Genomic DNA, 27,736 nt, shown 5'->3' on the forward strand with positions numbered 1-27,736 from the left:
ATAATTATAGTTTTATACATATAAAAAATGGAAAAGGTTATATGTGTGAAAAAGTACATGATGTTTGTGAATTCCTTATCCAAATAAAAATAAAATTAAAAAAAAAGGAATTATGATGTAGTGGCCATTACAGAGACTTGGCTGGCACCAGGGCAGGAATGGATTCTCAATATTCCTGGATTTCAGTGCTTTAAAAGCAATAGAGAGGACAGAAAAGGGGGAGGAGGGGTGGCATTACTGGTCAGACTATTACAGCTACAGAAAAGGTGGGTAATGTAGCAGGATCCTCTTTTGAGTCAGTATGGGTGGAAGTCAGGAACAGGAAGGGAGCAGTTACTCTACTGGGGGTATTCTATAGGCCCCCTGGTAGCAGCAGAGATACAGAGCAGCAGATTGGGAGGCAGAATTTGGAAAGGTGCAAAAAAAAAACAGGGTTGTTATCATGGGTGACTTTAATTTCCCTAATATTGATTGGCACCTGATTAGTTCCAAGGGTTTAGATGGGGCAGAATTTGTTAAGTGTGTCCAGGATGGATTCCTGTCTCAGTATGTGGGCAGGCCAACCAGGGGGAATGCCATACTAGATCTAGTACTAGGTAATGAACCGGGTCAGGTCACAGATCTCTCAGTGGGTGAGCATCTGGGGGACAGTGACCACCGCTCCCTGGCCTTTATAATTATCTTGGAAAAGGACAGAATCAAAGAGAACAGGAAAATTTTTAATTGGGGAAAGGCAAATTATGAGGCTATAAGGCTAGAACTTGCGGGTGTGAACTGGGATGATGTTTTTGCAGGGAAATTTACTATGGACATGTGGTCGATGTTTAGAGATCTCTTGCAGGATGTAAGGGATAAATTTGTCCCGGTGAGGAAGATAAAGAATGGTAGGGTGAAGGAACCATGGGCGACAAGTGAGGTGGAAAATCTAGTCAGGAGGAAGAAGGCAGCATACATGAGGTTTAGGAAGCAAGGATAAGCTGGGTCTATTGAGGTATATAGGGAAGCAAGAAAGGAGCTTAAGAAGGGGCTGAGAAAAGCAAGAAGGGGGCATGAGAAGGCCTTGGCGAGTCTTCAATTATGTGAAGAAAAAAAGGATGACAGGAGTGAAGATAGGACCGATTAGGGATAAAGGTGGGAAGATGTGCCTGGAGGCTGTGGAAGTGGGCGAAGTCCTCAATGAATACTTCTCTTTGGTATTCATCAATGAGAGGGAACTTGATGATGGTGAGGACAATATGAGTGAGGTTGATGTTCTGGAGCATGCTGATATTAAGGGAGAGGAGGTGTTGGAGGTGTTAAAATACATTAGGACGGATAAGTCCCCGGGGCCTGACGGAATATTCCCCAGGCTGCTCCACGAGGCGAGAGAAGAGATTGCTGAGCCTCTGGCTAGGATCCTTATGTCCTCGTTGTCCACGGGAATGGTACCGGAGGATTGGAGGGAGGCGAATGTTGTTCCCTTGTTCAAAAAAGGTAGTAGGGATAGTCCGAGTAATTATAGACCAGTGAGCCTTACGTCTGTGGTGGGAAAGCTGTTGGAAAAGATTCTTAGAGATAGGATCTATAGGCATTTAGAGAATCATGGTCTGATCAGGGATAGTCAGCACGGCTTTGTGAAGGGCAGATCGCGTCTAACAAGCCTGATAGAGTTCTTTGAGGAGGTGACCAGGCATATAGATGAGGGTAGTGCAGTGGATGTGATCTATATGGATTTTAGTAAGGCATTTGACAAGGTTCCACACGGTAGGCTTATTCAGAAAGTCAGAAGGCGTGGGATCCAGGGAAGTTTGGCCAGGTGGATTCAGAATTGGCTTGCCTGCAGAAGGCAGAGGGTGGTGGTGGAGGGAGTACATTCAGATTGGAGGATTGTGACTAGTGGTGTCCCACAAGGATCTGTTCTGGGACCTCTACTTTTCGTGATTTTTATTAACAACCTGGATGTTGGGGTAGAAGGGTGGGTTGGCAAGTTTGCAGACGACACAAAGGTTGGTGGTGTTGTAGATAGTGTAGAGGATTGTCAAAGATTGCAGAGAGACATTGATAGGATGCAGAAGTGGGCTGAGAAGTGGCAGATGGAGTTCAACCCGGAGAAGTGTGAGCTGGTACACTTTGGAAGGACAAACTCCAAGGCAGAGTACAAAGTAAATGGCAGGATACTTGGTAGTGTGGAGGAGCAGAGGGATCTCGGGGTACATGTCCACAGATCCCTGAAAGTTGCCTCACAGGTGGATAGGGTAGTTAGGAAAGCTTATGGGGTGTTAGCTTTCATAAGTCGAGGGATAGAGTTTAAGAGTCGCGATATAATGATGCAGCTCTATAAAACTCTGGTTAGGCCACACTTGGAGTATTGTGTCCAGTTCTGGTCACCGCACTATAGGAAGGATGTGGAAGCATTGGAAAGGGTACAGAGGAGATTTACCAGGATGCTGCCTGGTTTAGAAAGTATGCATTCTGATCAGAGATTAAGGGAGCTAGGGCTTTACTCTTTGGAGAGAAGGAGGATGAGAGGAGACATGATAGAGGGGTACAAGATAATAAGAGGAATAGATAGAGTGGATAGCCAGCACCTCTTCCCCAGGGCACCACTGCTCAATACAAGAGGACATGGCTTTAAGGTAAGGGGTGGGAAGTTCAAGGGGGATATTAGAGGAAGGTTTTTTACTCAGAGAGTGGTTGGTGCGTGGAATGCACTGCCTGAGTCAGTGGTGGAGGCAGATACACTAGTGAAGTTTAAGAGACTACTAGACAGGTATATGGAGGTATATGGGGGCTTATATGGGAGGCAGGATTTGAGGGTCGGCACAACATTGTGGGCTGAAGGGCCTGTACTGTGCTGTACTATTCTATGTGCTATGTTAAGATTCTAAATGCATAGTGGGTGACTGTCTCACTTTTTTCATGATCAAAAACACTTTCAATTGGGCCTTAGTGTTGCTTTTTCTAACACTGGATCATGTCAAAGTGCATTGGGTATAAGAAAAACAAGGAGCTATTTAATTTACAAGGTGAACAAATACTTTCTTGTGGTACAATGTGGGTAAACATATCTTTTTTTTTGTACCCAAAGCATATTTTTGAGTTAACAATCATGAATTGAATCAATATGCACAAGTTCAGAAAGTATTAATCTAAAATGAGTACAGGAAGCGCATGAAAGCAGATACAATTGAAAACAACAATGAAATTCGACAGGAATAAATTGAGGATTGCTACCTGTACCATGCACTAGTGACGCTAGAAGTAGGAAGGTTGTACAGTTTAATACATGGCTAAGGAGCTGGTGTTGGAGGGAGGGCATAAGATTTTTGGATCATTGGGCTCTCTTCCAGGGAGGGTGGGACCCATACGGAAGGGACAGTTTGCACCTGAACTGGAGGGGGACTAATATCCGAGAGGGAAAGTTTATTATGCTGCATGGTGGGATTTATACTGGAGTTATAGGGGGATGGGAACCAGAGTGTCTGAACAGTTAGTGGAGATGTTGTGGAGGCAGATGTGGTAAGTTAGGAATCAAAGGGTTGAGCATGGTGTGACTAGTGTCTTGAGCTGCAAACATTTCAATGCAAAAAGTATCGTAGGAAAGGCGGATAATAGTGCTGAAGATGAGGTAGTTGGTTTACAAACAGAGGCAATGTGTAGTGAGGAGAGGTTGCTGATAGGTCAAAATTGCAGTCAATAGGATGAGTTGCAATGTAACAGGTGGACAAAATCAAAAAGGGTGGATGCAGGACTGAAGGTGTTGTATTTGAGTGTGTGCAGTATACGGAATAAGGGTAATGGACTTGCAGCACAGTTGCAGATTGGCAGGTATGATGTTGAAGGCATCACTGAATCATGGCTGAAAGATCATAGCTGGGAGCTTAGTGTCAAAGAATACACATTATATCAAAAGGATAGGCAGGAAGGCAGAGGAGGCAGAGTTGCTCTTTTGGTAAAAAATCAAATCAAATCATCAGAAAGAGATGACCTACGGTCAGAAGGTGTTGAATCATTGTGAATAGAGCCAAGGAACTGCAAGGGTAAAAAGACCCTGATGGGAGTTGTTTACAGAACCCCCCCAAACAGTCGTAAGGATGTGGCTTACAAATTACAATGGGAGATAGTAAATGCTTGCCAAAAGGGCAATGTTACAATATCATGCGGGACTTCAATATGCAGGTAGATTGGGAAAATCCGTTTTTTGCTGAGTTACAGGAGGGGGAATTCTGGAGTGCCTACAGCATGGCTTTTTAGAGCAATTCTGGATTGGGTGTTGTGCAATGAACCAGAATGATTAGAGAGCTTAAAGGTAAAAGAACCCTTAGGAGAAACGTAATCATAATTCAATCACATTCATCCTGAAACTTGAGAAGGAGAAGCTAAAGTCAGTTGTATCAGTATTACAGTGGAGTAAAGGAGATTACAGAGGTATGAGAGAGGTTTTAGCCAGAATTGATTGGAAAAGAACACTGGCAGGGATGACGGCTGGAATTTCCAGAAGCAATTCGGAAGGCACAGGATACATACATCTCAAGGAGGAAGAAGTATTCTAAAGGCAAGATGACAGAACGGTGGTGAACAAGAGAATTCAAAGCCAACAAAAAAAGCCAAAGAGAGGGCATATAATAGAGCAAAAATTAGTGGGAAGTTAGAAGATTGGAAAACTTTTAAAACCTAACAGAAGGCAATGAAAAAAGTCATTAAGGTAAAGATAGATACAAAAGTAAGCTAGCTAATAATATTAAAAATGATACCAAAAGTTTCTTCAGATACATAAAGAGTAAAAGAGAGGTGAGAGTGGATATCAGACCACTGAAAAACAATGCTGGTGAGGTAGTAATAGGGGACAATGAAATGGTGGATGAACTGAAGAATAATTTTGCATCAGTCTTCACTGTGGATGACACTAGCAGTATGGTGGAAAGTGTTGGGGCCATGAAGTGTGTGAAGATTCCATTACTAGACAGTAGGTTCTAGGAAAACTGAAAGGTCTGATGGTAGGTAGGGCACCTGGACCAGATGGTGTACACCCTAGAGTTTTGAAAGAGGTGGCTGAAGAGATCATGGAGGCATTAGTAATGATCTTTCAAGATTCATTAGATTCTGGAATGGTTCCAGAAAACTGGAAAATTGCAAATGTCACTCCACTCTTCAAGAAGGGAGAGAGGCAGAAGAAAGGAAACTATAGGCCAGTTAGTCTGACCTCAGTGGTTGGAGTTGATCATTAAGGATGAGATCTCAGTGTGCTTGGAAGCGCATGACAAAATAGACCGTAGTCAGCATGGTTACATCAAGGGAAAATCTTGCCTGACAAATCTGTTGGAATTCTTTGAAGAAATAACAAGCAGGAGAGACAAAGGAGAATTCATTGATGTTGTGTACTTGGATTTTCAGAAGGCCTTTGACAAGGTCCCACGCAGGAGGCTGCTTTACAAGCTACGAGCCTATGGTATTACAGGAAAGATTCTAGCATGGAAAAGCAGTGGCTGATTGGCAGGAGGGAAAAACGGAGCCTTTTCTGGCTGGCTGCCAGTGACTAGTGGTGTTCCACAGGGGTCCGTGTTAAGACCAATTCTTTTTACGTTATATGTCAATGATTTGGTTTCGGAATGTCTTGTCATATGAAGAGATTTTGATGGCTCTGGGTCTGTATTCGCTGGAATTCAGAACAATGAAGGGTGACCTCATTGACACCTATCGAATGGTGAAAGGGCTTGATAGGGTAGATGTGGAGAGGATTTTTCCTGTGGTGGGAGAGTCTAAGTCTAGTGAACACAGCCTCAGAATAGAAGGGCGCCCTTTTAGAGTGGAGATGAGGAGGGGATTCTTTAGTTAGTGTGCAGTGAATCTGTGGAATTCTTTGCCACAGGCAACTGTGGAGGCCACCTTTTTATATAAATTTAAGGCAGAGTTGATAGATTCTTATCTGGTCAGGACATGAAGGGATATGGGGAGTAGGCAGGAGATTGAGGTTGAGAGGAAAATTGGATCAGTCATGATGAAATAGCAGAGCAGACCCGATGAGCCAAGTGGCTTAACTTTGCTCCTATATCTTATGGTTTTATGGTCTAAATCTTTTCAAGTATAATCCTTGAATCCGGAGCAACATACACACAAAATGCTGGAGGAACTCAGCAAGACAGGCAGCATCTATGGAAATGAAGAAACAGTCAACATTTTGAGCACAGAACCTTCTTCAGGACTGGAAAAGAAGGGGGAAGTCGCCAGAATAAAAAGTTGTGATGGGGATAACTAAAATGTAATAGGTGAAGCCAGGTCGGTAGGAAAGATAAAGGGCTGGAGAGAAAAAATTCTGATAGGCCAGAGGAGTGGACCATAGGGGAAAGGGGGGGGGGCGGCGCAGGGGACCCTGGGGAATGTGACAGGCAGTTACAAAGAGGCAAGTGGCCAGAGTAGGGAGTAGAAGAAGAGGGGAGGGGGGAACCAGAAGGAGACATTGATATTCGTGCCATGAGGTTGGAGGCTACCGAGTCTTAATATAAAGGAGTTGCTCCTCCACCCTGAGGCTGGCTTCATCTCAGCATTTGTCAGAACAGGAATGAGAATTGGAATTTAAATGTTTGACCACCGAGAAGTTCCACTTTTGTCAGAACTCAAAGCAGACCCCAGTTTATGACGGTTCTCACAGATTTGGAAGAGGCTGCATCAGGAGCAACAGACACAATAGACAACTCCAGCGGATTCATAGGTGGAGTGTTGCCTCACCTGGAAGGACTATTTAGGGCCCTGAATGGAGGTGAGGACTGGGCAGATGTACCACTTTGGCTGCTTGCAGGGATAAGTGCCAGGAGGAGGATTAGTGGGGAGGGACGAATGGACAAGGGAATCGCAGAGGGACCGACACCTGTGAAAAGTGGGGACATGGGAAGAGGTAAAGATATGTTTGGTGGTAGGATCCCTTTGGAGATGGTGGGAGGAGAATGATGTGCTTGATGTGGGGGATAGGATGGTAGGGTATAGGTTAGGGTAAGAGGAACTCTATCACCGTTAAGGCAGTGGGAAGGTGGAGTGAGCGCAGATGTTCAGGAATGGAGGAGATGCAGGTGAGGGCAGCATCAATGGTGGAGAGGTGGAAACCCCATTCTTTAAAGAAGGAGGACACCCCTGATGTCCTAGAAAGGAAAGCCTCATCCTGGGAACAGTAAAGGGAATAGCCTTTTTACAAGAGACTTGATGGGAAGAGGTATACAGTATTCAAGATGACCGTGGGAACCTGATGCGGAAAATCATCATACCGATGTAAAAGGTAAACAACGCTGCTAAAATTCACATGTAACTTGACATCAATTATTAATCTTTTAAACACAATAATCAAAGGTTATTAGCAGATAGCAGTGTTTACTTACCAACCCCTGCACCATTGAATGTGCCTGGTAATACCAACATAATGTGGTTGGGCCAATATTTTCGATAAAATGGCATTTCAAACTCTTTAATCACAAGGATATGAAGGTGATTTGCACCTTCCATGGCATGGTAGAGGTTCAGAAGACCATGCTCATGCCGCCCGGTAGTAGGTGTAAAGATAGGACTCTTCACTAATTTTGAATTCTGCCAAAACAATTTAAGGAAATATTGTTAAGTAAAGGTAATTAATCAAATCTGAAGCCTGTTCTACAAACGTTGTAGATTATAGAAAATAAGGAGAAACTTGTGTCGCATGTAAAAATTTCAATAATATACATGTTTTGTCAAGTGTACTTATGAAATCAATTTATAGACAAGAATGGCTGGTTTTCCAATGAATAATCCAGATATGCTTTGGACGTGAAGTTAACAAATTTAACGTCACATGCCCGTGATAATAAACCTGATTCTGATTCTGACTACCTGCATATAGGCAGAGACTAAAGAGCACAGCACCAGAGTAAAGAGATGGTCACAGGAGGTAGAGGAGCAGCTACGGGTCCACTACGAGACAGTACACTGGACCATGTACAAGGACTTAGCAACAGACCTGAATAAATATGCCCTGCTGTCATAAAGATACTCATGGATGAGTGTATCCCCACAAAATCATTCAGAGTCCTAGCCAACCAGAAGTCCTCAAAGAACCAAGAGTTTGAAATCTTCTGAGAGCAAGATTGGTAGTGTTCAAGACTGGCAATCCAGGTAAGTATAAAAGGTCCAGGAATGACTTCTGAAAGACCATCACATATGCTAAGTAGCAATTCCACACTAAACCTGAATCACAGTAGGATGTTCAGCAACTGCGGCAGGGCTTGAATGCCATCATATCCTACAAATCAAAGCCAAGCAACATAAATGACAACAAAGTTTCACTCCCAGGTGAGCTCAATGCTTTCATTCATCATTGCATCATGGCCTGGTTGTATCACAGCCTGGTATGGAAACACCAATGTCCTTGAATGGAAAATCCTACAAAATGTAGTAGATATAGCCCAGTTATTTATGGTAAAGTCCTCCCCACCATTGAGCACGTCTACATGAAGCACTATCACAGGAAGGCTGAATCCATCATCAAGGAACTCTACCACCCAGGCCATCCTTTCTTCTCGCTGCTGCCATTAGGAAGAACATACAATAGTACAGCACATTACAGGCCCTTCAGCCCACAATGTTGTGCCGACCCTCAAACCCTGCCTCCCATATAACACCCCACCTTAAATTCCTCCATATACCTGTCTAGTAGTCTCTTAAACTTCACGAGTGTATCTGCCTCCACCACTGACTCAGGCAGTGCATTCCATGCACCAACCACTCTCTGAGTAAAAAACCTTCCTCTAATATCTCCCTTGAACTTCTCACCCCTTACCGCAAAGCCTTGTCCTCTTGTATTGAGCAGTGGTGCCCTGGGGAAGAGGTGCTGGCTATCCACTCTATCTATTCCCCTTATTATCTTGTACACCTCTGTCATGTCTCCCCTTCATCCTCCTTCTCTCCAAAGAGTAAAGCCCTAGCTCCCTTAATCTCTGATCAGAATGCATACTCTCCAAACCAGGCAGCATCCTGGTAAATCTCCTCTGTACCCTCTCCAATGCTTCCATATCCTTCCTATAGTGAGGCGACTAGAACTGGACACAGTACTCCAAGTGTGGCCTAACCAGAGTTTTATAGAGCTGCATCATTACATCACGACTCTTAAACTCTATCCCTCGACTTATGAAAGCTAACACCCCATAAGCTTTCCTAACTACCCTATCCACCTGTGAGGCAACTTTCAGGGATCTGTGGACATGTACCCCGAGATCCCTCTGCTCCTCCACACTACCAAGTATCCTGCCATTTACTTTGTACTCTGCCTTGGAGTTTGTCCTTCCAAAGTATACCAGCTCACACTTCTCCGGGTTGAACTCCATCTGCCACTTCTCAGCCCACTTCTGCATCCTATCAATGTCTCTCTGCAATCTTCGACAATCCTCTACACTATCTACAACATCACCAATGAGAGGGAACAGTTATTACCCTTCAGCTATCTGGTTATTTGAACTTGGAACAAGGTTTCACTCCCAGATAAGCTTCATGTCTTTTCTGCTCACCTTGACCAAAAGAACATGGAGGCACCTTCACAAACTCCCACAGCCCCCCCCCCCCCAATTCCCAAAAAGGCTCAATTGGAGTCCAGCATGAGATCCTTCAGGAGGATGAATCCATGGAAAGCATCTGGCCCAGGCAGCGTACCTGGCTGAGTATGAAGACCTGTGCTAATCATAGGCCAGATTGTTTACAAACATCTTCAACCTCCTGCTTCAGCAGTCTGAGGTACCCATCTGGATTGAGCAGGCTTCATTCCTATCAGGCTCAAGAACATGGTAGCCCGCCTCGATGACTATCATCCCATAACATTTACATCCACTGTGATGGATTGATTCAAAAGGTTAGTCATGAAGCATATTGACTCCTGCCTGAGGAGAGACCTGGATCCACCCCAATTTGCCTACTGTCACAATGGGTCAACAGCAGATGCCATTCACTCAGCTCTGGAACACCTGGCCAGTGAAGGTGCTTACAGCTCAGCATTCATTACTATCATCCACCGAAATCTCATCACTAAGCTCTAAGCCTTAGACCTCGGTACCTCCTTGTGCAACTATATCCTTGATTTTTCCACTAGCAGACTCCAATTAATATGGATTAGCAGCATCTCCTCCACACTCAGCAGACGTACACCACAAGTCTGAGTGCTTAGGCTCCTGCTTTACTCACTTTATGTTTGACTGCGTGCCTAAGTACAGCTCCAAAGTCGTATTTAAGCTTGCTGATGACACCATTATCGGCTCTTCACTCAACCTTGGAACACTGGACAGCAAAGGTGCGTACATCAGGATGCTCTTTATCAACTACAGTTCATCATTCAACACTATCATCCTCTCAAAACTAATCAATAAGCTTCAAGACCTTGGCCTCAATACCTCCTTGTGCAACTGAATCCTCAATTTTCTCATTTGCAGACCCCAGTCCGTTCAAACTTGCAACAAGATCTTCTCCACAAACTCTATCAGCACAGGTGCACCACAAGGCTGTGTGCTTAGCCCCCTGGTCTACTTGCTTTACACTTACGACTGTGTGGCTAAGCACAGCTCCAGTGCCATATTTAAGTTAGCTGATGACACCACTGACATTGGCCAAATCATACAGGAGGGAGATTGAAAATCTGGCTCAGGGGAGCCACAACAACAACCTCTCACTCAATGTCAGCAAGACCAAGGAACTAACTTCAGGGGAGGAAGCCAGAGTCAGTCCTCATTGAGGTGGAGAGGGTTGGTAACTTTAAATTTGGTGTGATAATTTCACACCAGCATGTAAATGCTATTTTAAAGAAAGCACTGCAGTGCCTCTACTTTTTTTAGAAGTCTGTAGTCTTCAACTACTGCACAGAGTCTTGTCATCTTCAGAAGTTTTCGGATGACCCTGCCATAGTTAGATGCATCAGCAAGGGAGATGAGGTTGAGTACAGGGCTACGGTAGAAAACTTTGTCACATGGTGTGAGCAGAATTATCTGCAGCTTAATATGAAAAAGACTAAGGAGCTGGTGGTAGACCTGAGGAGAGCTAAGGTACCAGTGACCCCTGTTTCCATCCAGGGGGTCAGTGTGGACATGGTGGAGGATTACAAATACCTGGGGATATGAATTGACAATAAACTGGACTGGTCAAAGAACACTGAGGCTGTCTACAAGAAGGGTCAGAGCCGTCTCTACTTCCTGAGGAGACTGAGGTCCTTTAACATCTGCCGGACGATGCTGAGGAAGTTCTACGAGTCTGTGGTGGCCAGTGCTATCATGTTTGCTGTTGTGTGCTGGGGCAGCAGGCTGAGGGTAGCAGACACCAACAGAATCAATAAACTTATTCGTAAGGCCAGTGATGTTGTGGGGATGGAACTGGACTCTCTGACGGTGGTGTCTGAAAAGAGGATGCTGTCCATGTTGCATGCCATCTTAGTCAATGTCTCCCATCCACTATATAATGTACTGGGTGGGCACAGGAGTACATTCAGCCAGAGACTCATTCCTCCAAGATGCAGCACAGAGCATCATAGGATGTCATTCCTGCCTGTGGCCATCAAACTTTACAACTCCTCCCTTGGAGGGTCAGACACCCTGTGCCGATAGGCTGGTCCTGGACATTTCATAATTTACTGGCATAATTTACATATTACTATTTAACTATTTATGGTTCTATGACTATTTATTATTTATGGTGCAACTGGAACGAAAACCAATTTCCCCCTGGGATCAATAAAGTATGACTATGACGATTTGGCATGACATCTAAAACTCTGACTAATTTCTACAGATGTGTAGTGAAGAGTATATTGACTGGCTGCATCATGGCCTGGTATGGAAACAACAATGCCTTTGAACAGAAAAACCTACAAAAAGCAGTGGATACAGCCCAGTCCATCAAGGGTAAAGCTCTCCCCAGCACTGAGCACATCTACACAAAGCACTGTCACTGTCAAAGCAGCATCCATCAGCAAGGATCCCAACGACCCAGGCTATGCTCTCTGTTCACTGTTGCCATCAGGAAGAAGGTAGAGGAGCATCAGAACCCACACCATCAGGTTCAGGAACAGTTATTACCCCTCAACCATCAAGCCCTTGAACCAATGGGGATAATTTCACTCAGCATTACTCAGTCCATCACTGAACCGTTCTCATAACCTATTGACTCAGATTCAAGGGCTCTTCACTCTCTTGTTCTCCATATTTATTGCTTATTTATTTATTTATTATTTCTTTTTTTTCTTTTGTATTTGCACACACCACAACTTTGAACTGATTCTACAACCTACGGACTCACTTTCAAGGACTCCTGTACAACTCATATTCTCAGTATTTTTTTTATATTTGCACAGTTTGTCTTCTTTTGCACATTGTCAATCTTTATGCATGGCTTTTCATATTGTATTTTGTTATTTTTCCTGTAAATGCCTGCAAGAAAATGAATCTCAGAGTAGTATATGGTTAACATATACATACTTTGATAATAAATTTACTATATTTTGAACTTTGAATTTTTCAGGTAAGTAGAAAGGAGCCACAGAAGATGGATAACATTTGCATTTGGGAAAGACCATGAAATAGTTTTTCTGAGGTACTTCCAAGCTTTAACAGTAGGACCTACCTAATATGTTTTACCCCAGTGACCAGTTACAATGTACTAATAGAATGACAGGCAGGGTTAGGACATCACCATCTTGGGAGAGGACAAGCAGGAGAGTATCAGAAAGCTTAAGTGTTGTGGGGAGGAGGTGGTTGTGATCAGAAAGTTTAAAGTGAGCTTGGTTATGAAAGAGCTAGCAATAATAGCAGGATTATTTACAAACCATAGGCTGCAATAGGGTAATGCTGAGGATTGGAAAGGTTGACGGTTGGGATCTGGAAAATTAGGAAGAGCAGGGCTTTGCATTTCAAAGAAGAGGTCAATAGCCAATTGATGGGGTGGTTAGACAGGAGTAACTTGTTGGCATGATGGGTCTGTGGAAATTTTATTTTTCCTTCTGGCCACATACAGTCCTATACTACTGTTTGCTCACTGGATTTAGCAGCCTGTGGCTGTCATGACCAGAAAACGCAACAGCTGAAGTTAAGTCTGCATCAGAGTTACAACTATGAGCCTGTCTCATGTGTTTGTGGGACTAGGTGTGGTTAAGGAGTTTAAAAGTTCCACATTCTTCATAAGCCAGTCTCCTTGTACTTCAACATAATTTTGTAAATCTGAGAATAATGGATGCAGCTTAAAAACTGATGAGGTAACGATACAAAAATGAAAATAAACTATCTTTGTGTTTGATTGTTATACAAATAGCACCCAGATTGATTGTATGGGATCGTTTTTAAAATTCCTCCTCTTCTACCAAGCCAGCAGAAACAGTGGCCCTTTCCTGTCCTCTCCTAACATATATAAAAAGAGACAGTTGTCTGCCTGGATAGACTGAAGGTCACTTTGTGTTTGGAAATAATGACCTAGTAATGACATTACAGCAGCCATTAAAATCAAGAGCCACACAAACAATACTACAGTGGTTCTCCATCCCAGCGCCTGTACCTCACTGGGAGCCCACACTCTCTAAAGTACTAACAATGGCTGGAATTGTTTTGTTGAGACCCAACAACCACAGGCATCCAGTAAAGTTTCTGTTCTTAATGCTACCTGCTAATACTGATGTTGGTTTCACCTGTTTTGGTGCGAGTCTGATGTACATCAACTTATTAAGGCAGGGAGAAAATAACGGCATCATCCTGAGCTCCTTGAGGTTTCTCTCGCAAATTAGATGAATCAAGTGTATTAAGACGTCAAATTAAACAGAAGCAAGTGGGAATACAACAGATGTCACAAGACTAGATTTCATATACTGTGTATTCAGTCTAATTTTAAAAACATTAAATCGTGGTATAAAAATTATTAATGTCCCTGGACCTTGCAGTTTAATGAGAATTATAATAGGAACATATTTAATTAGCATCAATATTGTTCTGCCATATCTACATTGTGAATATCCCGTCTCTACAGAATATATCCAGTCCATGTTAATCCAGGCCGAACTACCTCACACCCACAAGGCCAATATACAGTAGACTATAAATAAAACTGCAACAGTGATTACTTCTTCCAAATCCATGCAAATTTTATCTGAAACCTCTCATCCTAATCTCACCAGCGAGGTTTATGCCTCTGTCTAAATTCCTACACAGATCTGACCATAACAAAATGGAATTGAAATGGACGTGTAAGATATTAAGGGATATGGAGTGAGGGACAAACCAAGCAGCCTTCTATTGAGGGAAATGAGAAACCAACATGCTGTGGAGGGTATAAAAGAACTCTGGAGGACACGTTCATTAATTTATTGCCCTGAGGCCGATTAGAAAGTAGCACAATGCTAAAGACAATCCTAACCCATAAAAGATCCAACCTCAGTGAAAATGGTTTGTTTCCCTACACCACAACAGTAATTATATTTCAAAACAATTATTTTGTTGAAAACCATTTTGAGACATCTTGTATTCATGGTAGATCTTTTCTTTACATCCCAAATATATATATTTTTTACTTTCAATTAAAATGACATTGGCTCTGAAATAGGCATCCAAAGTAGCTTCTAATTTTGCTGACCTTATCTGTGACAAGAGGTAGACGCATGCTCTCCAGATGTTTACCCTGCTGACTGAAGATAAAATACTGCTCCTTCGATTTCGGAATGATAAAGTGAAGCTGCACTTCCTCTCCCAGCATGGAGGAGGAAAATGTAAATGCATGTAGTGTAGAATCAGACACCTGAAACACAATGAGACCATGGATTCAATCTCACCAGCTAATTTTTGTACTTAACTATTACAAGAAGTAATCTGGATATCATTGCAATGAAATTTAATGCATCTAAACTACATCATATTCAGTAACTTTGGATATTAGATGAAAAAAATGAAAAATACATCAGAATAAAATTAAATTTAAACCAGTTAAATTTGAGAATACAGATTGCTCACAATATACAGGAAAAGCTTTAAAGGATCAAATGATCATGAGGATATATATCAACTTCTCACTGTGTAATTAGCCTTTCTCAACCTTTTTGCCCTTGAAATAATTTTCAGATCTCAGGGAAATCCTGCATTAAAATAATTATATCTACAGCTCAAGGTACGTTAGTGTGATCAGAAAGTTGTAGATATAATGATCCAAAAAAAATTGTCAATGCTCTTTAAAGTAGAGAATAAATTTTTAGCCAACCTTTTTTGAAATTAATCTATTTCTTTCTCGTTCATAAATTTCAAAAACTCATAAGGCAAACATAATAAATATCTGTTAAGTAACTGGCTTAAGCCAAAATAGGATTTATTTTTTTCTAAAGGTAGGCTTGGTAGATTTAATTTAATTAAAATCAATTTACAACCTTTATTTAACACTATTTATAACATGAAAATTTATTGACAAAGTTACTAAAAATCATAAGCTGAAGCAATATGAATAAAAATATAACCTAAGACACAATTCTATACAAATCTTTGAAAAAACATTGTCTTACTATGTGACATGATCAGTTCATTTACTCCCAAAAGCCAGTCGGTGGCGTGCAAGGGGAAGATGGGGGAGGTAATTTGGGAGGGAGAGGCTGACGTCACAGCCCGAGTTGGGCGAATCCATTCAATGCTTGGAAGATGCACCACACTGATCAACCTACTGTCCTTCTCTCTGTTCAATACAGCACCCACCAATTATCAAAGGCCTCCCCAATCTCATGTCAAAAACTGAGAATGAACCCAACCAAATAATCACGGTCCTACTGTGCACTGAAAGACCTTTAATGAGATTGCTAAAGGAGGTGCTCTTTCACTGCCCACCACTGCAAGCACTAGCATCAAGCATTGCACGAAGTTCAAAGAATTGTGTTTAGTTTTTTTTAAATCACAATCTCTTGCAGAACCCCTAGTGACCTCTTGAGGAGGAGAAACCCCCAGGTGAGAAAGCCTGGTATACATTAAATAAGGTAAGAGTAACTTTAAGACAGATTGTATCAAAAGTCCAACAGAAAGAAGCATGACACTTCATTTAAGTCCTGTGAATACTCAATCATGCCTGGCTGGAAAACAAGGACTGCTCACTTTGTGCTTTTGAAAATATTAGAAAATGAACTATTCTTGTGTTAAATAAAATGAAAATAATATATTGTTGCTTGGAAATGGATATTAAAAGAAGTTATGTTGATTTTGTAGAAACCAGATTTAAACAAAGTAAAATATCTGTATTTGATACTGACCTGTGTTGCAGGGCTAAAATCAACATAGTGATGGCAGTGCTCGCAATGGTGGAACGTGTTATACGCAGCGTATTTAGTTAACATAATAGAAACCGTCTCTTGTTTCGTTGATCCGTCACTTGAGCTGCAACTTTTGCCACTTTCTGGAAAATTCAAAGCCTTTCATTGTCAACTATAGCATGTAAAGCTAAAGTAAATGCACAAATAAGTAAGGCACAGAAATGGGCATAAGCATCTTGTATATGTTGATGGCCATCTTTTTTTTACAAAAAGTTTACCAATGAAGACAAAGCATAATAAATAATTGAAATACACTTTTGTGTATAGATTGTAAGAATTAATGGCTTTGTTAAATTACAAACAGGCACTTCATTCAAATACCCAGGTATAGCTTGCAAACTGGAGAACTGTTGTTCCTTCTGATACACTGGTGGTATCATTATCCAGCCTGAAATTCTTTCTAAGAAATTGTGCTATTAAAAAGGCGGCAGACACGTTTTTAATCCACAAACATGCATTCTACATTAAATCATGAAGATGCAGTTATCTGCATTCATGTGAGAGGTACGTTTTGCCACAGATGTCATGTTATGCATCCAGTTCAATGGGCCACTACATAACAGCATGGTAAGACAGTGCCCTTCAAACACACTGGAAAGACATCAGAAGCCACAAGCAGTGTGATGTGAATTGCCCTTCTGTTCTGATAGAAAACAGTAAAGATTAGTTACTGAAATTAATCAAACCTCTCCTAGATCAATAATCTGTTGCTGTAGGCCATTTATGAGGCTCCACTGGAAGCAAAGTCAGACCTCAACTGGCATTAAATCTTTTGGGTGCTGCCATTAGCTCTGCAGTATTAGAGTAATTAGAGGTGAAATCCAAAGAGAAATAGTAACTGCTTAGTATTTCAAAAGGATACAGATGTAAACATGCAATGCAAACAAAGTTCTGCTGACCTAGCTTAACCTTCGGCAGCTTGTCTGAGTAGACAGAACTGATGTGGCGATATTTTGGATCATGTACTGTGTAGTCAAAGGTCATTTTACTGAAGAGTTCAATATCAGGCCAATGCGCATTAGTTCCTTGCACATGCTCCTTTGCTTCTTTCATCTCTGAAACATAAAAAAATCACTGAAAATTTTGAACTTCCTTGTATCACTTAATTGTGCATTTAATAAAGAAGTAGAATGAACAAACACAGCTAACAGTAAACTTTAATTTGATCACAAACAGCACCAATTTCCTAGTTTTGGTGTCCTTCCATCTTGCTGAGTTGGTGCACAGCAATAGGATATGGAGCCCCACAGCAATTGCCTATGCCATGGTCATTCTGATTTAGTTCCTTAATACTGGGGTCCCCAACCCTTTCTGCACTGCAGACCGGTTTAATATTGACAATATTCTTGCGGACTAGCCAACCGGGGGGTGGGGGGTGGGGGGTGGGGTGTTAGTCAACAGTGGGTGCGACAGGGAATGAGGAAAGGTGCAGCTGACTCATATCATTTCATATCGCCAAATCATATCGTTTCCTCGCGGCCCGGTGGTTGGGGACCACTGCCTTAATGAACCAAGTCTCATTAGCTTGAGGGGGAGCCATTATGTGCAGCATTGTTATATAACACCTCTGCTTTAGCACTAAAGTCTCAATAATAAATAACAACAAATTTTTCATTATTGTTTCTTATTGCTGCTTTAGTACCAGAGAATTCAAGGCATTGTCAATGTCAAGAACATATTAGTTCTGAAGTATGGACAATAATCATATGTAAACTACAGATCATGCAAAAACAAAAGTTAACTGTATTAACCATATAGTTACCAAAATATATTTACCTTCATTAATCTCTTCTTCATTGTATACATCAACCTCTAATAGTCTTATTAGCATGCGGGAAAGAATTCTAAGGAACTGCAAGTACGCACCAGTCTTTCCAACCTGTGATGAAAAAACCTGGTTAAATCTATTATCATGTTGGGGAAAAAAATCCAAATATTAACCTATTGCAAGATGTATTAATACTTACTAAAATACTTCTGAAAGCTGGCAAAATAAGGCTAAAGATAGGCAATATTTTAAGTGTGAATTTTGAATTTAAAATGCATATTTCTATTCACTTGCAGACAAATTTATAAATGTTAATTTGGGGCAGTTACTGCTGGACAGATTATATGGAAATGATACAAACTCAAACAGTCTGTAAGTGAAGTAACTAAGAATGCTGCTAGTATAATAATTATGTTCCCTTTATAAACAGCAGAGGACAGCAGTTCAGTAAGTAGTGTTTACATCTTGTGATTCATTCAAATACCAGGAAACACCTTTTTTCATTGCTTTAAAGGCAAGTCACAGTTACCAGAAGAAAATCTATTCGTACTTGTCCCCCTATGACAACGGAAATAGGATTTTTCTGACACTCACCCCATTATTGAGTTTTAAGCTGATATAATGATTTTTACTGTACCTTTAGCTGCAGAAACCTGAATTAATTACTCTGATAAGAAGCCTATTAAGAACAGTGAAAAAATTCAAGGTACACTGTCCAAATAAATGGCCCCTGCTTTGTTTGCAGGTTCAGAAAATAACCCATTTTGACAATGGTCATAGCAACTTAAAAATTATCATGTGTATGGTTCCTAAAATGTTTGTAGCAGAGTTTAGAAAGCCACTTAGTCTACCAAATCTATGCCACCTCTTTGTTTATTAGTTTATGGGGTATGGATATCATTGGGAAGGGCAGCATTATTGTCCATCAATAAACACATTGTGAAATGAATTACTTACTAGGCATTTCAAACTGCATTTATAAGTTATACCGTCTGTTGGGTCCAGAGTCACATAAAGCCAGATTGGCTAAGTACTGGCAGCTTTCCTTCCCTCAAGGTTATCAGCTTCCAGTTTTTTCATTTATTCCAAATTTAAATTTCCCAGCAGCTATGATTGAACTTCAGTTCATGATTGATCAATAGTTCAGCTAAATTGTCTCCAGAGTAACTTGCCTCTAGTGTCGGTGAATTGGAGGGTGACAGGATATGAAACAAGGAGATAAGGATGGGAATGGGACCAAGGGATTGCTCTGGGCTGATTGGCCTCCTCTATGCCAAAGGGGAAGTATGGGAATTGGAATCTTTTATTAAATTGCTTAGCTCTATCTCCACTAATGCACCAATGCAAATACAGTATTTTAGGTCTCTAATCTTAAAGTTTTCTTTCCTTGAAATATTTTTGTACGATCATGTCATGTTCTCTCTGTGAGTTTTGAATTGTGAGATACGCAAAACTCATGAATGACTATAGTAAGAGAGGAATGCATGACTGATGCAATTAGTGAGGAAACTCCAGGGCATGAAGAATAAATTACTGAAGACAAGATGATTAATGTTTTGCAAATGGGACAGATTTTATCAGCAGCTAGCTAGAAAGACAGGAAAAAGAGTTTGCAGGCAAATGAGGGAAAATAGTTGGAGAATGTTATATTATAAGAGGAATAAGGTCACAGATGGAAAATAACTTTTTTGATGCTGGGTAATTACTAAACAGTTCAGTGAAGATGGTTGAGAATGACTTTGTATAATAAATAAATTGCTGGGAAGGTCCATATTAATATGGTAGACTGTATGAAGGCTTCAGTGGTAGGTGATTGAGATCATAGCAGTAGAAATAAACAGTCTTTCTGAGAGAGAAGAAATGAAATAGCAGTTAGCTTAAATCAGGTCAAATGCTAAATGATCACATTCTTACAGACCTGTTACTTTAGCTCCCAGTAGTACTTCAGAAACTTCAAAGGCATTGGTCTTTTCCAACCAACTACTAATGCTCCATCAATAGTCTTATCCCCACTGCACAATATTCATTTTCTAAGTACAAGAAAGAAGGAGTAGGTGCAACTTGAAAGGATGTCGCTAGAAACCAAGGAACCGACTTGTTTACCACCTCTAGTAGACAGAAATGCAATTTATGTCCCTCTCTCGAAATGAAAGCAGTTTTCTGCACAGAAATAAAGATTAAGTACACAACAAAACCTCACAGGAACTTTCCACCAAATGCTGGAGTGTGGAGGAGTTCACCATCAACTTACCGGAGATTCTACGAAATTCTAAAAGTCGAGACTTCTCATAATACAGATTCATTTATAGATGATAGACTTTTACAGTCATAGAATTGAGTGACAAAAGTACAAAGAAAATCTAAGACAGTGCAAGTTTAGTGGTGAGGGTGATGAGAGAAGCATCAGTGTTTTTAAATAACTGAAGTTTAATTAATTGATTAAACAATTATTATTTTTCACGCCTTCAGGATACTGGCCCACACTGATACTGAATATGGATTGATAAAGTCTAAAATTAATTGAAAATTATGCTGTCAAACACATGAAACTCTCAGGTGTAATTCATTGCATTGGCAGCAGGGAAATCAATCAGAACAGAAACTTGATCATTTACAAATTCCTTCACTCGTACTTCCACAAGGCCAGAAATATGACTAGTTAAAATAACCTTCCCATCAAGCGATTTGGATCACCAACCTAGCCCTCAGAAAATTAAGTTATGAACCACTTCAGTACAACTTGCCCCTCTCCAATATCATCACCTTCTACAAGTACAGTGACTTTATTCAGTTCCATCTTACCACTAACTTTCTACTATACCATTCCAGTTCTCTGATATTCCACAATGAATGGCTAATTAAAGCTAAACAACATTTGCCACCATAGACATATAGAACAAAATACCAGCTTTATTACTGAAACTACTTCCAGCAGCTCCATATCAGTGCATGACTCCACCCCAAATGTATTGGCTGTTGAAATTCTGCCTATGCTTCATTGTAACCTGTATGGTGACAATTGGTTTTCATGGACAACATCTCCTTCCGTAGAACCATAGAACGTTACAGCACAGAAACAGGCCTTTTGGCCGTTCTTGGCTGTGCTGAACCATTTTTCTGCCTAGTCCCACTGACCTGCACCTGGACCATATCCCTCTATGTACCTGTCCAAGTTTTTCTTAAATGTTAAAAGTGAGCCCGCATTTACCACTTCATCTGGCAGCTCACTCCACACTCCCACCACTCTCTGTGTGAAGAAGCCCCCCCTAATGTTCCCTTTAAACTTTCCCCCCTTCACCCTGAACCCATGTCCTCCGTTTTTTTTCTCCCCTTGCTTCAGTGGAAAAAGCCTGCTTGCATTCACTCTATCTATACCCATCATAATTTTATATACCTCTATCAAATCTCCCCTCATTCTTCTACACTCCAGGGAATAAAGTCCAAATCTATTCAACCTTTCTCTGTAACTCAGTTTCTCAAGTCCCAGCAACATCCTTGTAAACCTTCTTTGCACTCTTTCAACCTTATTAATATCCTTCCTGTAATTTGGTGACCAAAACTGCACACAATACTCCAAATTCGGCCTCACCAATGCCTTATACAACCTCATCATAACATTCCAGCTCTTATACTCAATACTTTGATTTATAAAGGCCAATGTACAAAAAGCTCTCTTTACGACCCTATCTGCCTGTGACACCACTTTTAGGGAATTTTGTATCTGTATTCCCAGGTCTCTCTGTTCTACTGCACTCCTCAGTGCCTTACCATTTACCTTGTATGTTCTACCTTGGTTTGTCCTTCCAAAGTGCAATACCTCACACTTGTCTGTATTAAACTCCATCTGCCATTTTTCAGCCCATTTTTCCAGCTGGTCCAAATCCCTCTGCAAGCTTTGAAAACCTTCCTCACTGTCCACTACACCTCCAAGCTTTGTATCATCAACAAATTTCCTGATCCAATTTACCACATTATCATCCAGATCATTGATATAAATGATAAATAACAATGGACCCAGCACTGAACCCTGTGGCACATCACTAGTCACAAGCCTCCACTCAGAGAAGCAATCCTCCACTACCACTCTCTGGCTTCTTCCATTGAGCCAATGTCTAATCCAGTTTACTACCTCTCCATGTATACCTAGCAACTGAATCTTCCTAGCTAACCTCCCATGCGCAACTTTGTCAAAGGCCTTACTGAAGTCCATGGAGACAACATCCACTGCCTTCCCTTCATCCACTTTCCTGGTAACCTCCTCGAAAAAATCTAATAGATTGGTTAAACATGACCTACCACACACAAAGCCATGTTGACTCTCCCTAATAAGTGCCTGTCTATTCAAATGCTTGTAGATCCTATCTTTTAGTACTCCTTCCAATAATTTACCTACTACCGACGTCAAACTTACCGGTCTATAATTTCCTGGATTACTTTTACAGCCTTTTTTAAACAACCAGTTTACATAAACTTCTGTTCATCCAAAACTCCATAAATAGACTTGTACAAAATCTCATTTATTTTTCAGCAACATTTGCTGATCTTCATTGCCACAAAATATGGGACGAACTCAATGAAAAAAAATCTGTTTTGTTTCTAAAATATTCAATGACCTTGCACTTTCCTAGCTCTGTTATGATCTCCATTCCTGCGAGCCTTTCAAGTCCTAGAGTTAGTATCCATGAAAGTGTCCAAATGGTCTTTAAGTGTTGTCACTGCACCTTTGAGATCTTTGTACTCGTCCAAAACTGGCAGCCTTTGCATATAGATCCTCTACAGGCTGCCTTGCTGTCAGCTACCTAAATATTGAATGCCCTTTCAATACTCCTCTAGATTATTAGCTGCTATCCGTTAAAATGCTTTGCAAAAACACTTCCTCAAAAAAAAACATTTGATCAGCTGCCTGAAAATCTTTTTTTGTGATTCAGTTATTTTATTTTTATTGCTGAAGTCCTTAATGTGCTTTAGTGCTTCCTGTTTTTCAAAGCAGCTTATTATGGCAATTTATTGCCATTGCTGCTATTCAGTCAGAATGTAATTCCCTTAAGAATCTCATTAAAATAAATACCTTGCTTGAAGTTCTCGAAAAATTACCTTGGAGTTTTGAATACCTATGTTCTTTAACAAGATCTTGATTTTCTTTTATCCAGTATGACATTTGTATGGAAAATTATCTGAGAAAATAATGATATTCCTGGTGCATGATATGTCACATCTGTCACAACACTATTTAGGCTACCTTAAATATGCTATTCTTTAATTGAGATTCTATAATTAAAATTGCATTTATGGCCAGAATAAACAGTAGTAATGTAACGACATGCCTTTTCCATTGAGGTATTTGTCTGATTCATGTTACCTCTGGAGTTATTGAACATCACCACAAACCCTATAAGATAACACCATCCCACTATTTCATTTTAACTCTGGCATATGCATTTGTCCCAACATGATCAACTGAAATACTAATTCATCACCTGTGGAGGTCCAGTCAATAACAATCGGCGGCGGTGGAAGTTTCCAGAACTTCCCTCACTTTTATTGCTATAGTCCGCATGATGTTGCCTGGGAATTGTCCACTGTCGATAATAAAGTGACTGTTCTTCACTGCTCAAGTCCTTGTGAAACAGTGATCTCAGTGGGCTAGTCCAAGTCATATCAGCATGAGGCAACAGAGAGGCAGAGCACAGGTGTTCATTTCTTGCTGAGCCAAGGAGATGATAGACTGGCTTTGATAAAATTACAGTCCTTGGAAAAATGAGGTGTGGAGTCCTTAGGTCCTTATTGTCTAGAATAGATTGGCGAGAATTTCCAGATAATGAGGATGATTTTGAAACTGTGCTGCTTGCAGTTTCCTTCCCTTCCATGTCACTTTCCTGTTTGCAGCCCTCACTGCATACACTGGTTGAGATGTGCGAGGTGTATGTGGAAGTGCCTTCATCAGTTGAACTGTTCACAATGTGCTGGAAGCTAAGAGATGAAGCAGGCCTCTGTGATGAGTCAAGAGCAATGGAAGAGCTCACTCCATTCTCCGCTAAGGAACCTGTTTGAAAAAAATTCAAATTTATTGTTAATTATCAACACCACATAGTGAAACTTGTGCATTTAAAGTATGAAAGAATATTTAGTGCTCTTTAGGGGTAGATGACATTTTTAAATACATTTTCAAAACTTATACTTTTTCTGTCATATTTTCCAATTTTAATTGCATCTTACAACATCCTATGCTTAGGTAGTGTAAAAGTCAACTAAAATAAATAATTCAAGAAGAATGTCCAAAGAATAGTGTGTGTTTTGAGTAGGATCCTCAAGGAAGCTTTCCAGACCATTTTGATGGTATAATCTGAAGCCACAGTGATACTCAGGGGAATGGTGACTGTGGTAAGGACAAGGTTACAGAAATACATGAAGGAATTTGAATATGAAGATAAGAATTTAAATTCTTTACTTCAGAGAACTGCACTCCTGTTGAATTACCAAACTAGGGTGGCGGGGGGTGGGATGTAGAGGGCAGGGAATGGTGAGTAGTATTCTGGGTGAGCTGGGGCTAAATATGGGAGGCCAAGCTAATCAGCCACTCACATTTGTTCCACCATTTAACGGTATGACTGAACTTCTTTTCTCCTTGCTCCTCCGTATTTTTGGTGAATAAAAATGTATCAATTTCAGATTTTAAAATAATAATTGATCTAGTTTCAATTGACATTTGAATGAAGATGAGCATTCAAAAGTTCTAACAACCATCACATAGAGAAACGTTTCTTAATTTCATTCTGAAAGGCATGGTTCTAACTTCAGACTGTGTTTCCCAGTCATCGACTCTACAATCTGTGGAAATGATCTGTGACTGGATAAAGGGAAACTTTGATAAAAAAAAATCACTCCTTAACCCTCTATATTCCTAGTACGTACAATTTCATATCATAATTTCACTAGAGTCCAAGTGTCATTCAGCTAAAATCATAGCTGTGTTGCCTTAAAACAAATATAAATCCTGCCCTATGTCGAAAAATTATGTCCAGCATTGCTTGCTATATTCTAGTGATTTAAACAAGGCTTTGCAGAACCCTGTGTAGATTATACAAGGCAGTAGCAGTTATAAAGGGAATACTAATCATACATTAGCTTCATGATTACCTTCTACACACTCATGATTTTCAATGATGTACATGGATACAAAGTTTCCCTTGACTCCTACTGGTTCTAGCTTTTCACCATTTAAAAATTATTTTCTGCTTATACTATTGCAGACTGTTTATTCCATCTGCCTGCACCATTCCATTTGCACATTATTTAACCTGTGAACATTTCTATGATTTTCTGATTCTCTCTACACTGCTTAAAGTGCTGCCTATCTTCTTGGAAGAGTTGTGAATGTCATTTTCAACATTATCTATATCACTATAGTAAATCGTTTAAAGGACACAAAAGGATATTAGACCACAAGACATTGGAGCAGAATTGGGTGATTCAGCCCAACAAATCTGCTCCATCATATTGTCAATGTTTTCTATAATGAGGGACTCTAGGACCAGGGTGTACCGTGATCTATTGTTCAGTCTTCAGTTAAGGCTCTCTTGGTGTTGTGGGTGGACCATAAATGTGATTGAACATGAATAGGAATTGTGTTGGGAACTATAACCCTCAAATTAAAAGCCGTGGATGAACCAGGAGGTACGTCGTCTGCTTAAGGCTAGATCTGCGGCATTCAAGTCTGGCCACCCAGGCCTGTACCAGAAAACCAGGTATGATTTGCAGAGGACTATTTCAAGGGGGAAGAGACAATTTCAAACAAGAATGGAAGTGACACTGCATGCATGACAACTCCAGCAGGGCTTGCAAGATATTACTTCCTACAAAGCGAGACCCAATAGTATGAATGGCAGCGAAGCTTCACTACCAGATGAACTCAACGCCTTTTATGCCCGCTTTGAAAAGGAAAATGCAACTATAGCTGTGGAGATCCCTGCTGCACCAGATGACCCTGTGATTTCTGTCTCAGAGAGAGAACCCTCACAAGGCAAAAGGTCCCGATGGAGTACCTGGTAAGACTCTGAAAACCTGTGCCAACCAACTGGTGGGAGTATTCAAGGACATTTTCAACCTCTCACTGCTACAGTTGGAAATTCCCACTTGCTTCAAAAAGGCAACTATTATACCAGTGCCTAAGAAGAATAACGTGGGTTACCTTAATGACTATTGCCTGGTAGCACTCACATCTACAGTGATGAAATGCTTTGAGAGGTTGGTCATGACTAGACTGAACTCCTGCCTCAGCAAGGACCTGGGCCCATTGCAATTTGCCTATTGCCACAATAGGTCAACAGCAGATGCAATTTCAATGGCTCTCCATGCGGCTTTAGACCACCTGGCCAACACAAAAACCTATGTCAGGTTGCTGTTCATTGACTACAGCTCAGTATTTAATACCATCAGTCCCACAATTCCCTGATTGAGAAATTGCAGAACCTGGGCCTCTGTACCTCCCTCTGCAATTGTATCCTTGACTTCCTAATCGGAAGACCACAATCTGTGCGATTGGTGATAATATCTCCTCTTCATTGACGATCAACACTAGTGCACCTCCAGGGTGTGTGCTTAGCCCACTGCTCTACTCTCTATATACACATGACTGTGTGACTAGACATAGCTCAAATACCATCTATAAATCTGCTGACGATACAACCATTATTGGTGGAATCTCAGGTAGTGACATGAGGGCGTACAGGAGTGAGATATCCCAACTAGTGGAGTGGTGCCACACCAACAACATGGCACTCAACGTCAGTGAGACGAAAGAGCTGATTGTGGACTTCCAGAAGGGTAAGATGAAGGAACACACACCAATCCTCAGAGGGATCAGAAGTGGAGAGAGTGAGCAGTCTCAAGGTCCTGAGTGTCAAGGTCTCTGAGGACCTAACTTGGTCCCAACATGTCGATGCAGTTATAAAGTAGGCAAGACAGTGGCTATACTTCATTAGGAGTGTGAAGAGATTTGGTATTTCATCAAATACACTCAAAAACCTCTAGAGATGTACTGTGTAGAGCATTCTGACAGGCTGCATCACTGTCTGGTATGGGGGGGGGCTACTGCACAGGATTGAAAGAAGCTGCAAAGGATTGTAAATTTAGTCAGCTCCATTTTGGGTACTAGCCTACAAAGTACCCAGGATATCTTCAAGGAGCAGTGTCTCAGAAAGGCATCGTCCATTATTAAGGACCTCCAGCACCCAGGGCATGCCCTTTTCTCACAGTTACCATCAGTTAGGAGGTAAAAAAGCCTGAAGGCACACACTCAGTGATTCATGAACAGCTTCTTCCCCTCTGCCATCCGATTTCTAAATGGACATTGAACCCTTGGACACGACCTCACTTTTTAAAAAAATACATTGTATTTCTGTTTTTGCATAATTTTTAATCTATTCAATATATGTATGAAGTATAAGGTATATTGAATAAGATTTACTTATTTACTTATTATTATTTCTTTCTATGTTATGTATTGCATTGAACTGCTGCTGCTAAGTTAACAAATTTCACAGCACACACTGGTGATAAATAACCCTGATTCTGATTCTGACATTCAAATTTTTTTAAGATTCACCCTCGTCTTTGTGGCCTTCTCCATTCTTACAATGCTTCCACTTAAATTCTCTGTTCCTCTGGTTATATCCCTTCTTCTT

The 27,736-nt window shown here is 40.9% G+C and overlaps 1 protein-coding gene across 8 annotated transcripts in view; it reads right to left on the reverse strand.

Annotated features, from left to right (window-relative positions):
• Positions 1-27,736, reverse strand: part of greb1l (GREB1 like retinoic acid receptor coactivator) — a 293,936-nt gene that overhangs the window by 37,136 nt on the left and 229,064 nt on the right. For all 8 annotated transcript variants that reach the window (XM_063062702.1, XM_063062729.1, XM_063062718.1 and 5 more), the window contains 6 exons: positions 23,531-24,096; positions 18,062-18,164; positions 17,185-17,340; positions 16,226-16,368; positions 14,581-14,742; positions 7,347-7,551 (listed from right to left, as the gene is read on the reverse strand). In XM_063062702.1, the coding sequence (XP_062918772.1) occupies positions 7,347-7,551; positions 14,581-14,742; positions 16,226-16,368; positions 17,185-17,340; positions 18,062-18,164; positions 23,531-24,096 (1,335 nt within the window). The remainder of the gene's footprint in view (positions 1-7,346; positions 7,552-14,580; positions 14,743-16,225; positions 16,369-17,184; positions 17,341-18,061; positions 18,165-23,530; positions 24,097-27,736) is intronic.

The sequence above is a fragment of the Mobula hypostoma genome, chromosome 1, assembly GCF_963921235.1.
Source record: "Mobula hypostoma chromosome 1, sMobHyp1.1, whole genome shotgun sequence".
NCBI classification, from domain to species: Eukaryota; Metazoa; Chordata; class Chondrichthyes; order Myliobatiformes; family Myliobatidae; genus Mobula; species Mobula hypostoma.